At 48.5% G+C, this 13,525-nt stretch overlaps 1 protein-coding gene across 1 annotated transcript in view; it reads right to left on the reverse strand.

The window, feature by feature from the left end:
• The window catches only part of mapkbp1 (mitogen-activated protein kinase binding protein 1), a 284,611-nt gene that overhangs the window by 100,011 nt on the left and 171,075 nt on the right, over positions 1–13,525 (reverse strand). Inside the window, exon 12 of the mRNA XM_070878826.1 lies at positions 10,258–10,333. Coding sequence (XP_070734927.1) covers positions 10,258–10,333 — 76 coding nt within the window. The remainder of the gene's footprint in view (positions 1–10,257; positions 10,334–13,525) is intronic.

Raw genomic sequence — 13,525 nt, forward strand, 5'->3', positions numbered from 1 at the left:
GTCAGTATACACAGTGTGGGTCAGTACGCACTGTGGGTCAGTATACACAATGTGGGTCAGTATACACAGTCTGGGTCAGTAACACAGTGTGGGTCAGTATACACAGTGTGAGTCAGTACACAGTGTGGGCCAGTATACACAGTGTGCATCAGTATACACAGTGTGTGTCAGTATACACAATGTGGGTCAGTATACACAGTGTGGGTCAGTACAGGGTGGGTCAGTGTACACAGTGTGGGTCAATATACACAGAGGGGGTCAGTACACAGTGTGGGTCAGTACACAGTGTGGGTCAGTACACACAGTGTGTGCGGGTCAGTATACAGTGTGGGTCAGTATACAGTGTGAGTCAGCACAGGGTGGGTCAGTATACACTGTATGCGTCAGTATACACAGTCTGGGTCAGTACACACAGTGTGGGTCAGTACAGGGTAGGTCAGTATACACAGTGTGAGTCAGTATACACAGTGAGGGTCAGTATATACAGTGTGGGTCAGTACACACTGTGGGTCAGTATACACAGCGTGGGTCAGTATATACAGTAGGTCACTATACAAACTGTGGGTCAGTACACATTGAGGGTCAGTAAACACAGTGTGGGTCAGTATACACAGAGTGCGTCAGTATAAACAGTGTGGGTCAGTATACAGTGTGAGTCAGTGTACACAGTGTGGGTCAATATACACAGAGGGGGTCAGTACAGGGTGGGTCAGTATACACAGTGTGGGTCAGTATACACAGTGTGGATCAGTATATGCAGTGTGGGTCAGTATACAGCGTGGGTCAGTGCACACAGCGTGGGTCACTACACAGTAAGGGTCAGTATACACAGTGTGGGTCAGTACATACTGTGGGTCAGTATACACAGTGTGGGTCAGTACATACTGTGGGTCAGTATACACAATGTGGGTCAGTATACACAGTATGGGTCAGTACATACTGTGGGTCAGTATACACAGTGTGGGACAGTGTACACAGTGGGTCAGTATACAGTGCGGGTCAGTATACAGTGCGGGTCAGTAAACAGTGTGGGTCAGTATACAGTGTGAGTCAGTATACACAGTGTGGGTCAGTACATGTTGAGTCAGTATACACATTGAGGGTCAGTATACACAGTGTGGGTCAGTATACACAGTGTGCATCAGTATACACAGTGTCTGCGGGTCAGTATACAGTGTGGGTCAGTACACACAGTGTGGGTCAGTACAGGGTGGGTCAGTATACACAGTGTGAGTCAGTATACACAGTGTGGGTCAGTATACACAGCGTGGGTCAGTACACACAGTTTGGGTCAGTATACACAGTGAGGGTCAGCATACACAGTGTGGGTCAGAATACACATTGTGCGTCAGTATACACAGTGTGGGTCAATACAAAGTGTGGGTCGGTATACACAGTGTGGGTCAGTACACAGTGTGTCAGTATACACAGTGTGGGTCAGTACAAAGTGTGGGTCGGTATACACAGTGTGGGTCAGTACACAGTGTGGGTCAGTATATACTGTATGCGTCAGTCTACACAGTGTGGGTCAATATATAGTGTGGGTCAGTATACACAGTGTGGGTCAGTACATACTGTGGGTCAGTATACACAGTGTGGGTCAGTATACACAGTGTGGGTTAGTACATACTGTGGGTCAGTATACACAGTGTGGGACAGTATACACAGTGTGGGCCAGTATACACAGTGTGGGTTAGTATACACAGTGCGGGTCAGTGCACACTGTGGGCCATTATACACAGTGTTGGTCAGTACACACAGTGTGGGTCAGTATACACAGTGTGGGTGAGTATGCACAGTTAGGGTCATTACACAGTGTGGCTCAGTATACACAGTGTGGGTCAGTACACACAGTAAGGGTCGGTATACACAGTGTGGGTCAGTACACAGTGTGGGTCAGTATACACAGTGTGGGTCAGTATGCACAGTTAGGGTCAGTACATACTGTGGGTCAGTATGCACAGTGTGGGTCAGTACATACTGTGGGTCAGTATACACAGTGTGGGTCAGTATACACAGTGTGGGTCAGTACATACTGTGGGTCAGTATACACAGTGTGGGCCAGTATACACAGTGCGGGTCAGTACACACTGTGGGTCAGTATACACAATGTGGGTCAGTATACACACTGTGGGTCAGTGCACACTGTGGGCCATTATACACAGTGTTGGTCAGTATACACAGTGTGGGTTAGTATAATGTGTGGGTCAGTACACAGTTAGGGTCATTACACAGTGTGGCTCAGTATACACAGTGTTGGTCAGTACACACAGTAAGGGTCGGTATACACAGTGTGGGTCAGTACACAGTGTGGGTCAGTATACACAGTGTGGGTCAGTATGCACAGTTAGGGTCAGTACATACTGTGGGTCAGTATGCACAGTGTGGGTCAGTACATACTGTGGGTCAGTATACACAGTGTGGGCCAGTATACACAGTGCGGGTCAGTACACACTGTGGGTCAGTATACACAATGTGGGTCAGTATACACAGTGTGGGTCAGTACATCCTGTGGGTCAGTATACACAGTGTGGGTCAGTATACACAGTGTGGGTCAGTTTACAGTGTGGGTCAGTACACAGTGTGGGTCAGTACACAGTGTAGGTCAGTATACACAGTGTGGGTCAGAACACAGTGTGGGCCAGTATACACAGTGCGGGTCAGTACACACTGTGGGTCAGTATACACAATGTGGGTCAGTATACACAGTGTGGGTCAGTACATACTGTGGGTCAGTATACACAGTGTGGGTCAGTATACACAGTGTGGGTCAGTTTACAGTGTGGGTCAGTACACAGTGTGGGTCAGTACACAGTGTGGGTCAGTATACACAGTGTGGGTCAGTTTACAGTGTGGGTCAGTACACAGTGTGGGTCAGTATACACAGTGTGGGTCAGTACACAGTGTGGGTCAGTATACACAGTGTGAGTCAGTATACTCAGTGTGGGTCAGTATACACAGTGTGGGTCAGTACACACAGTGTGGGTCAGTACACACAATGTGGGTCAGTACACACTGTGGGCCATTATACACAGTGTTGGTCAGTATACACATTGAGGGAAAGTATACACAGTGTGAGTCAGTATACTCAGTGTAGGTCAGTATACAGTGTGGGTCAGTACACAGTGTGGGTCAGTACACACAGTGTGGGTCAGTATACACATTGAGGGAAAGTATACACAGTGTGGGTCAGTGTACACAGTGTGTGCGAGTCAGTATACAGTGTGGGTCAGAACACACAGTGTGGGTCAGTATACAGTGTGAGTCAGTATATACAGTGCGGGTCAATATACACAGAGTGGGTCAGTACAGGGTGGGTCAGTAAACACAGTGTGGGTCAGTACAGGGTGGGTCAGTATACACAGTGTGGGTCAGTATACACAGTGTGAGTCAGTATATACAGCGTGGGTCAGTATACACAGTGGGTCAGTATACAAACAGTGGGTCAGTACACATTGTGCGTCAGTATACACAGTGTGGGTCAGTACACACTTTGGGTCAGTATACACAGTGTGGGTCGGTATACACAGTGTGGGTCAGTATGCGCAGTGTGGGTCAGTATACATAGTGTGCGTCAGTATACAGTGTGGGTCAGTACACACAGCGTGGGTCAGTACACACAGCATGGGTCAGTATACGCAGTGGGTCAGTACACAGTGAGGGTCAGTATACACAGTGTGGGTCAGTATACACAGTGACTGTCAGTACACACTGTGGATCAGTATACACAGTGTGGGTCAGTATATGCAGTGGATCAGTATACAAACTGTGGGTCAGTACACATTGTGGATCAGTATACACAGTGTGGGTCAGTATGCACAGTGTGGGAAAGTACGCACTGTGTGGGTCAGTATACACGGTGTGGGTCAGTATACACAGTGATGGTCAGTACACACTGTGGGTCAGTATACACAGTGTGGGTCAGTATACACAGTGTGGGTCAGTACATACTGTGGGTCAGTATATACAGTGTGGGTCAGTACACAGTGTGGATCAGTATACACATTGTGGGTCAGTACATACTGTGGGTCAGTATACACAGTGTGGGTCAGTATACACAGTGTAGGTCAATATACACAGTGTGGGTCAGTACATACTGTGGGTCAGTATACACAGTGTGGGTCAGTACACAGTGTGGGCCAGTATACACAGTGTGCGTCAGTATACACAGTGTGAGTCAGTATACACAGTGTGGGTCAGTATACACAGTGTAGGTCAGTACATACTGTGGGTCAGTATACACAGTGTGGGTCAGTACACAATGTTGGCCAGTATACACAGTGTGGGTCAGTACGCACTGTGGGTCAGTATACACAGTGTGGGTCAGTATACACAGTGTGGGTCAGTACATACTGTGGGTCAGTATGCACAGTGTGGGTCAGTACATAGTGTGGGTCAGTATACACAGTGTGGGTCAGTACATACTGTGGGTCAGTATACACAGTGTGGGTCAGTATACACAGTGTGGGTCAGTACATAGTGTGGGTCAGTATACACAGTGTGGGTCAGTACACAGTGTGGGCCAGTATACACAGTGTGGGTCGGTATACACAGTGCGGGTCAGTATACACAGTGCGAGTCAGTACACACTGTGGGTCAGTATACACAATGTAGGTCAGTATACACAATGTGGGTCAGTATACACAGTGTGGGTCAGTACATACTGTGGGTCAGTATACACAGTGGGTCAGTACACACAGTGGGTCAGTACACAGAGTGTGGGTCAGTATACACAGTGTGGGTCAGTATACACAGTGTGAGTCAGTATACTCAGTGTGGGTCAGTATACACAGTGTGTGTCAGTACACAGTGTGGGTCAGTACACAGTGTTGGTCAGTACTCAGTGTGGGTCAGTATACACTGTGTGGGTCAGTATACACAGTGTGGGTCAGTACACACTGTGGGTCAGTGCACACTGTGGGCCATTATACACAGTGTGGGTCGGTATACATAGTGTGGGTCAGTATACACAGTGTGGGTCAGTACATACTGTGGGTCAGTATACACAGTGTGTGTCAGTACATACAGTGGGTCAGTATACACAGTGTGGGTCAGTACACAGTGTGGGCCAGTATACACAGTGTGGGTCAGTATACACAGTGTGGGTCAGTACATACTGTGGGTCAGTATACACAGTGTGTGTCAGTACATACAGTGGGTCAGTACACAGTGTGGGCCAGTATACACAGTGTGGGTCAGTATACACAGTGCGGGTCAGTACACGCTGTGGGTCAGTATACACAATGTGGGTCAGTATACACAGTGTGGGTCAGTACATACTGTGGGTCAGTATACATAGTGTGGGTCAGTATACACAGTGGGTCAGTACACACAGTGTGGGTCAGTTTACAGTGTGGGTCAGTACACAGTGTGGGTCAGTATACACAGTGTGGGTCAGTACAGGGTGGGTCAGTATACACAGTGTGAGTCAGTATACTCAGTGTGGGTCATTATTTACTGTGTGGGTCAGTATACACAGTGTGGGTCAGTATGCACAGTGAGGGTCAGTACACACAGTGAGGGTCAGTATGCACAATGTGGGTCAGAATACACATTGTGCGTCAGTATACACAGTGTGGGTCAATACAAAGTATGGGTCGGTATACACAGTGTGGGTCAGTACACAGTGTGGGTCAATATACACAGTGTGGGTCGGTATACACAGTGTGGGTCAGTACAAAGTGTGGGTCAGTATACACTGTATGCGTCAGTATACACAGTGTGGGTCAGTATATAGTGTGGGTCAGTATACACAATGTGGGTCAGTATATACTGTGGGTCAGTATACACAGTGTGGGTTGGTATACACAATATGGGTCAGTACATACTGTGGGTCAGTATACACAGTGTGGGTCAGTATGCACAGTGTGGGTCAGTACAAACTGTGGGTCAGTATACACAGTGTGGGTCAGTATACAGTGTAGGTCAGTACACAATGTGGGTCAGTATACACAGTGTGGGTCAGTACAGGGTGGGTCAGTATACACAGTGTGAGTCAGTATACACATTGAGGGTCAGTATACACAGTGTGGGTCAGTATACACAGTGTGCATCAGCATACACAGTGTGGGTCAGTATACACTGTATGCGTCAGTATACACAGTCTGGGTCAGTATACACAGTGTGGGTCAGTACACACAGTGTCTGCGGGTCAGTATACAGTGTGGGTCAGTACAGGGTGGGTCAGTATACACTGTGGGTCAGTATACACAGTGTGGGTCAGTATATACAGTGGGTCAGTATACAAACTGTGGGTCAGTACACATTGAGGGTCAGTATACACAGTGTGGGTCAGTATACATACTGTGGGTCAGTACATACTGTGGGTCAGTATACACAGTGTGGGTCAGTATACACAGTGTGTGTCAGTACATACTGTGGGTCAGTATACACAGTGTGGGTCAGTACACAGTGTGGGCCAGTATACACAGTGTGGGTCAGTATACACAGTGCGGGTCAGTACACGCTGTGGGTCAGTATACACAATGTGGATCAGTATACACAGTGTGGGTCAGTACATACTGTGGGTCAGTATACACAGTGGGTCAGTACACACAGTGTGGGTCAGTTTACAGTGTGGGTCAGTACACAGTGTGGGTCAGTATACACAGTGTGGGTCATTACAGGGTGGGTCAGTATACACAGTGTGAGTCAGTATACTCAGTGTGGGTCAGTATACACAGTGTGGGTCAGTACACAGTGTGGGTCAGTACACACTGTGGGCCATTATACACAGTGTTGGTCAGTACTCAGTGTGGGTCATTATACACTGTGTGGGTCAGTATGCACAGTGTGGGTCAGTATATACAGTGGGTCAGTATACAAACTGTGGGTCAGTACACATTGAGGGTCAGTATACACAGTGTGGGTCAGTATACATACTGTGGGTCAGTACATACTGTGGGTCAGTATACACAGTGTGGGTCAGTATACACAGTGTGTGTCAGTACATACTGTGGGTCAGTATACACAGTGTGGGTCAGTACACAGTGTGGGCCAGTATACACAGTGTGGGTCAGTATACACAGTGCGGGTCAGTACACGCTGTGGGTCAGTATACACAATGTGGATCAGTATACACAGTGTGGGTCAGTACATACTGTGGGTCAGTATACACAGTGGGTCAGTACACACAGTGTGGGTCAGTACACAGTGTGGGTCAGTATACACAGTGTGGGTCATTACAGGGTGGGTCAGTATACACAGTGTGAGTCAGTATACTCAGTGTGGGTCAGTATACACAGTGTGGGTCAGTACACAGTGTGGGTCAGTACACACTGTGGGCCATTATACACAGTGTTGGTCAGTACTCAGTGTGGGTCATTATACACTGTGTGGGTCAGTATACACAGTGTGGGTCAGTATGCACAGTGTGGGTCAGTATGCACAGTTAGGGTCATTACACAGTGTGGGTCATTATACACAGTGTGGGTTAGTATACAGTGAGGGTCAGTATACACAGTGTGGGTCAGTACACAGTGTGAGTCAGTATACACAGTGTGGGTCGGTACACACAGTGAGGGTCGGTATACACAGTGAGGGTCGGTATACACAGTGTGGGTCAGTATAACAGTGTGGCTCAGTATACACAGTGTGGGTCAGTACACAGTGTGGGCCAGTATACACAGTGTGCATCAGTATACACAGAGTGAGTCAGTATACACACTGTGGGTCAGTATACACAATGTGGGACAGTATACACAGTGTGGGTCAGTACATACTGTGGGTCAGTATACACAGTGGGTCAGTACACACAGTGTGGGTCAGTACACAGTGTGGGTCAGTATACACACTGTGAGTCAGTATACACAATGTGGGTCAGTATACACAGTGTGGGTCAGTATACAGTGTGGGTCAGTATACACAGTGTGGGATAGTACAGGGTGGGGAATTTCAGACTCAATAATTCTCGAGGATTGGATGTCAGTTACAACCTGCGGTTCTGCTGTGTTGCTGAACTTGGTTTTAATGAAAGACTGGACCGAGGGGAAATGATGGATAACATGTATGAGATTGAGCAGGTGACCGAAGGTGGACTGTAAGCACAGCACAAGAGGACACGGGCAAATCAACAAGCCTCAAACCACACATGGAGGACAGGAAATATTCCCCATGGATGGAACAGCCTGCCAGCAAAGTAATTAATGCCGTGTTCATTAATTCCTTCAAATAGGAGCATGGTAATAACTGGTTAAGGGTCTGAAGGATAGCTGCGGGTGAAGGTGATCAAATTCTGTGTGGAACGTGAATGCAATATAGAAATGGTGCAGCCAGGTATCCAATGACTGTCGGGTGTGTTTAACACAGGAAGTAAAGGTAGACTCTGAGGCCTGGAAATTCGGGGTGGTTTGTGTCTCGCGTTTTCCCCCCCCGGGGCGCTAACGACTTATCGCCCAGGCGCTGCGCTGCGAACGACTCCTACTATATTCGGCAGGAGGTTAATGGTGGCGATAACCCATAGTGCCACGCTCTGCTGTGCGGGCGATGACAACACCATCACCGTGCGCAGTGCCCCGTTTTCGCCCCTGAAGCTGCGCCAGGCGATGCCCCAACAACGTTAGGGGATGTGGGGCTGCAGGCCATGCGCCGGCCGACAGTTAAAGGGGAGGTGGCGGTCATGTTACAAACATTTTTGCCGATTCTCCTCGGCACCATATTGGAGCCACGATCGCGGGGTCCCACCGTGCTGCGATCGGTCGGCCCGGCACTCTCCTTCAGTGTCGGGCTGTTGGCATGGCTCCCCCGCTCCCCAGTGGTCCAGGGAGGCCCGCTTCTCACCTGCTGAGTTTGCAGCTTGGGCCCTCCCCTTTAATAAGGTGAGAGCCCCTCCTCCGCGGCAGCGCTCCGCAGCCCAGTGCGTAGCGCTGTGTCCTGCTCCCGACCCGTCCACCCCACTAACACCCCAGCGAGGAAGTGGAGCATGTTATTTGTGACAGAATTTCTACCCGTGATACTCAAGAGTCTTGTTCGATTCACCTTTGAAAAGAGGAAGACCCTTATCCTCAAGGGACCATGTGTTGGCCCTTGTTCATGATGGAGTGGAATGTTCATGAACTGTAGAAAGAATCAGCTCGATGGTCCGAAGGGCCTTCTCTTATTCCTGGCTTTGTTGGGTTTGGGTTATTTAAAGCTGGGCTCCTTTTCCCTTTGTTTGACTCTCCCCAGTAAACCCAGCCCAGATGGTAGAGAGGCAACATGTCACCTGTCAGCAGTGCTATAACACCCGCCTCGAGGAGGCAATGTGAGTTGCCCAGATCGAATCCCTCTCTCTGACTTTCCGCCCCTCCCAGTCAGGAAGTGCTTGCTCGGAGCCCAGTTCCTCTCCTGCTCATCGCCTGGTCTCTGCAACTGAACCCGCCCAGCCACCCATCCACCAGTCCCCATTCGTACTCTGGTCTCCCCTTGGACCCCCACACACACACCTTGTCCCCCCTTCACACCCAGACCCCCCCTCACACCCAGTCCCCCCCTCACACCCAGTCCCCCCCTCACACCCAGTCCCCCGCTCACACACAGTCCCCCCCTCACACCCAGTCCCCCCCTCACACCCAATCCCTCCCTCACACCCAGTCCCCCCCTCACACCCAGTCTCCCCCTCACACCCAGTCCCCCCCCTCACACTCACTCCCACCCTCACACCCACTCCCCCTCACACCCACTCCCCCCTCACACCCAGTCCCCCCTCACAGCCACTCCCCCCTCACAGCCAGTCTCCTCCCCCAACACACAGACCTCTCCTCTCACATGCAGACCCCTCCCCTCACATACTCATATCCCTCTGCCACTCAGTTCCTGGATTTATCTGGCGACCGGGACCTCAGCCCACTCACTCCTCTTGTGAACAAGAGTGTGAAGTCGATGTGTCGCCGCTTGTGGAGCCAAACCCCAGGACCAGCGCAGCCTGATACGGTAATTCCCTGCCTCACACCTTTCCGAAATGAATCTGACTCCCTGTTTTATAGCCATCGCCACCCACAGCAGGGAGTGTGTGAGCTCTGCCTGGCCCTTCCCTACATCCCTTCCTGTGCAGGAAGTGCACAAATCTGCCTGATCCTTCACAAGCATGCCTGGTCCTCAGCCCCCAGCCTGGGAGGGTGAGGCTGGACCTCGGGCAGTGATACTCCCTGGAACCCACACAAGCGCAGCCTCCCTCCCCCAGCGGGCTGGCCCCGCCCCACAGAACGTTCCGTGCACTCGCTTTCCACCACACCATGGCCTGTGGAAGCTGCGTACCTAGCCGTTTCTGTTAGTGCTCACCTTGATCAGGGTCCCGTCTTCACCCTGAGACCCTTTGTACAGCTTCTTCTGTTTCCCGTTGCTGATGTTAAATATCCTGCGGAGGAGGACAGCACTTATTGTGAGACAACAATCTGGAAAGCTACGCGTATATCAACACATTCCACCGTCAAACCCACAGGATCACGCAGTGAGACCAATTCACTTCCTGTATCCAGGGCCGGAATAAGGGCACGATGGTCCTGGGGCAAACTGGTCCACTGGATCTCTAGTTATCTTTGTTCATGTTCATTACATTACGTATATGATTCTGATTCTGAGTATGAAAACATAGGCCGGTATATTCAACAATGAAAGCATATATTCTGTATCAGGTAGGTAGATATTCTGGTTCTGGTAGATTCCTATACATATATGCAAATTTCTCTCAATAACATGTGAAATAAAACAGGCTAGTACATATTCTAGGTCCATTAGTGTATATAGATGCTTCTGTAGATAGGTATAAACAAGTGGATCTATTTTCCTCTCTTATTGTCGATTTGGGAGGCCTTATATTTTTTTCCTACATTTATTTGGTGGGCCTATGTTCTTTAGTGGGCCTGGGACTGCAGCCCAATCCTCCCCGTGGTTAATCCGCCCCGTGGTTAATCCGCCCCATGGTTAATCGCCCCGTGGTTAATCGGCCCCGTGGTTAACCGCCCCGTGGTTAATCGCCCCGTGGTTAATCCGTCCCGTGGTTAATCGCCCTGTGGTTAATCCGCCTCGAGGTTAATCCGCCCCGTGGTTAATCGGCCCCGTGGTTAATCGCCCCAGGGTTAATCTGCCCCGTGATTAATCCACCCCACGGTTAATCCGCCCCATGGTTAATCCGCCCCTGCCCGTATCTATAACACACTGCTCAGTCTGTGTAGGGAACTATTCAGTTTATTTAGTCAGGGCTAAATGAGGAGTATGTGGTGTATCGATGTTACAGTGAGGGGTGTGGAGTATATCAGTGTTACAGTGAGGGGTGTGGGGAATATCAGTGTTACAGTGAAGGGTGTGGGGTATATCAGTGTTACAGTGAGGGATGTATCAGAGTTACAGTGAGGGGTGTGCAAACTGGACGGTCTGCACCTGGGCAGGACCAGAACCAATGTCCTAGTGGGAGTGTTTGCTAGTGTTGTTGGGGAGGAGTTAAACTAATATGGCAGGGGGATGGGAACTAATGCAGGGAGACAGAGGGAAACAAAATGGAGACAAAAGCAAAAGACAGAAAGGAGATGAGTAAAAGTGGAGGACAGAGAAACCCAAGGCAAAAAACAAAAAGGGCCACTGTACAGCAAAATTCTAAAGGGTCAAAGTGTAATAAAAAGGCAAGCCTGAAAGCTCGGTGCCTCAATGCGAGGAGTATTCGGAACCCAGGAGAGAGCTCTGAGCTAGTTAGAGTGGGTGACAGCTCAGATGAACAAGACCCCAAGAAAGAATGCAAAAGGCAGGAGGCAACAGAGCAGAGTAGCACTGGGGTAAGTGTAAACCACAAGGTGATAGGAAGGGACAATATGGATGAATATAAAGGGGTTGCAGGAGGGGTCAAAACTAAAAATCATGATTTAAAAACTAGTATTAAAACACTCTACCTAAACACGCGCAGCATTCGAAATAAAGTAAATGAGTTGACGGCACAAATCATTACAAATGGGTATGATTTGGTGGCCATTACAGAAACGTGGTTGCAGGGTGGCCAAGACTGGGAATTAAACATACAGGGGTATCTGACAATTCGGAAGGATAGACAAGAATGGAAAGGAGGTGGGGTAGCTCTGTTAATAAAGGATGATATCAGGGCAGTTGTGAGAGACGATATTGGCTCTAATGAACAAAATGTTGAATCATTGTGGGTGGAGATTAGAGATAGTCAGGGGAAAAAGTCACTGGTGGGCGTAGTTTACAGGCTTCCAAATAATAACTTCACGGTGGGGCGGACAATAATCAAGGGAATAATGGAGGCATGTGAAAAAGGAACGGCAGTAATCATGGGGGATTTTAACCTCCATATCGATTGGTCAAATCAAATCGCACGGGGTAGCCTTGAGGAGGAATTCATAGAATGCATACGGGATTGTTTCTTAGAACAGTATGTTATAGAACCTACAAGGGATCAAGCTATCTTCGATCTGGTCCTGTGTAATGAGACAGGAATAATAAACGATCTCCTAGTAAAAGATCCTCTCGGAATGAGTGATCACAGTATGGTTGAATTTGTAATACAGATTGAGGGTGAGGAAGTAGTGTCTCAAACGAGCGTACTATGCTTAAACAAAGGGGACTACAGTGGGATGAGGGCAGAGTTGGCTAAAGTAGACTGGGAACACAGACTAAACGGTGGCACAATTGAGGAACAGTGGAGGACTTTTAAGGAGCTCTTTCATAGTGCTCAACAAAAATATATTCCAGTGAAAAAGAAGGGCGGTAAGAGAAGGGATAACCAGCCGTGGATAACCAAGGAAATAAAGGAGAGTATCAAATTAAAAACCAATGCGTATAAGGTGGCCAAGGTTAGTGGGAAACTAGAAGATTGGGAAAATTTTAAACGACAGCAAAGAATGACTAAGAAAGCAATAAAGAAAGGAAAGATAGATTACAAAAGTAAACATGCGCAAAACATAAAAACAGATAGTAAAAGCTTTTACCGATATATAAAACGGAAAAGAGTGACTAAAGTAAATGTTGGTCCCTTAGAAGATGAGAAGGGGATTTAATAATGGGAAATGTGGAAATGGCTGAGACCTTAAACAATTATTTTGCTTCGGTCTTCACAGTGGAGACCATGCCAAAAATTGCTGGTCACGGGAATGTGGGAAGGGAGGACCTTGAGACGGTCACTATCACTAGGGAGGTAGTGCTGGACTGGCTAATGGATCTCAAGGTGGACAAGTCCCCTGGTCCTGATGAAATGGTATTAAAAGAGATAGCGGAAGTTATAGCAGATGCATTCGTTATAATCTACCAAAATTCTCTGGACTCTGGGGAGGTACCATCGGATTGGAAAGCAGCTAATGTAACGCCTCTGTTTAAAAAAGGGGGCAGACAAAAGGCAGGTAACTATAGGCCGGTTAGTTTAACATCTGTAGTGGGGAAACTGCTTGAAGCTATCATTAAGGAAGAAATAGCGGGACATCTAGATAGGGATGGTGCAATCAAGCAGACGCAACATGGATTCATGAAGGGGAAATAATGTTTAACTAATTTACTGGAATTCTTTGAGGATATAACGAGCATGGTGGATAGAGGTGTACCGATGGAT

The sequence above is a fragment of the Pristiophorus japonicus genome, chromosome 4 (genome assembly GCF_044704955.1).
Source record: "Pristiophorus japonicus isolate sPriJap1 chromosome 4, sPriJap1.hap1, whole genome shotgun sequence".
Taxonomy (NCBI): Eukaryota; Metazoa; Chordata; class Chondrichthyes; family Pristiophoridae; genus Pristiophorus; species Pristiophorus japonicus.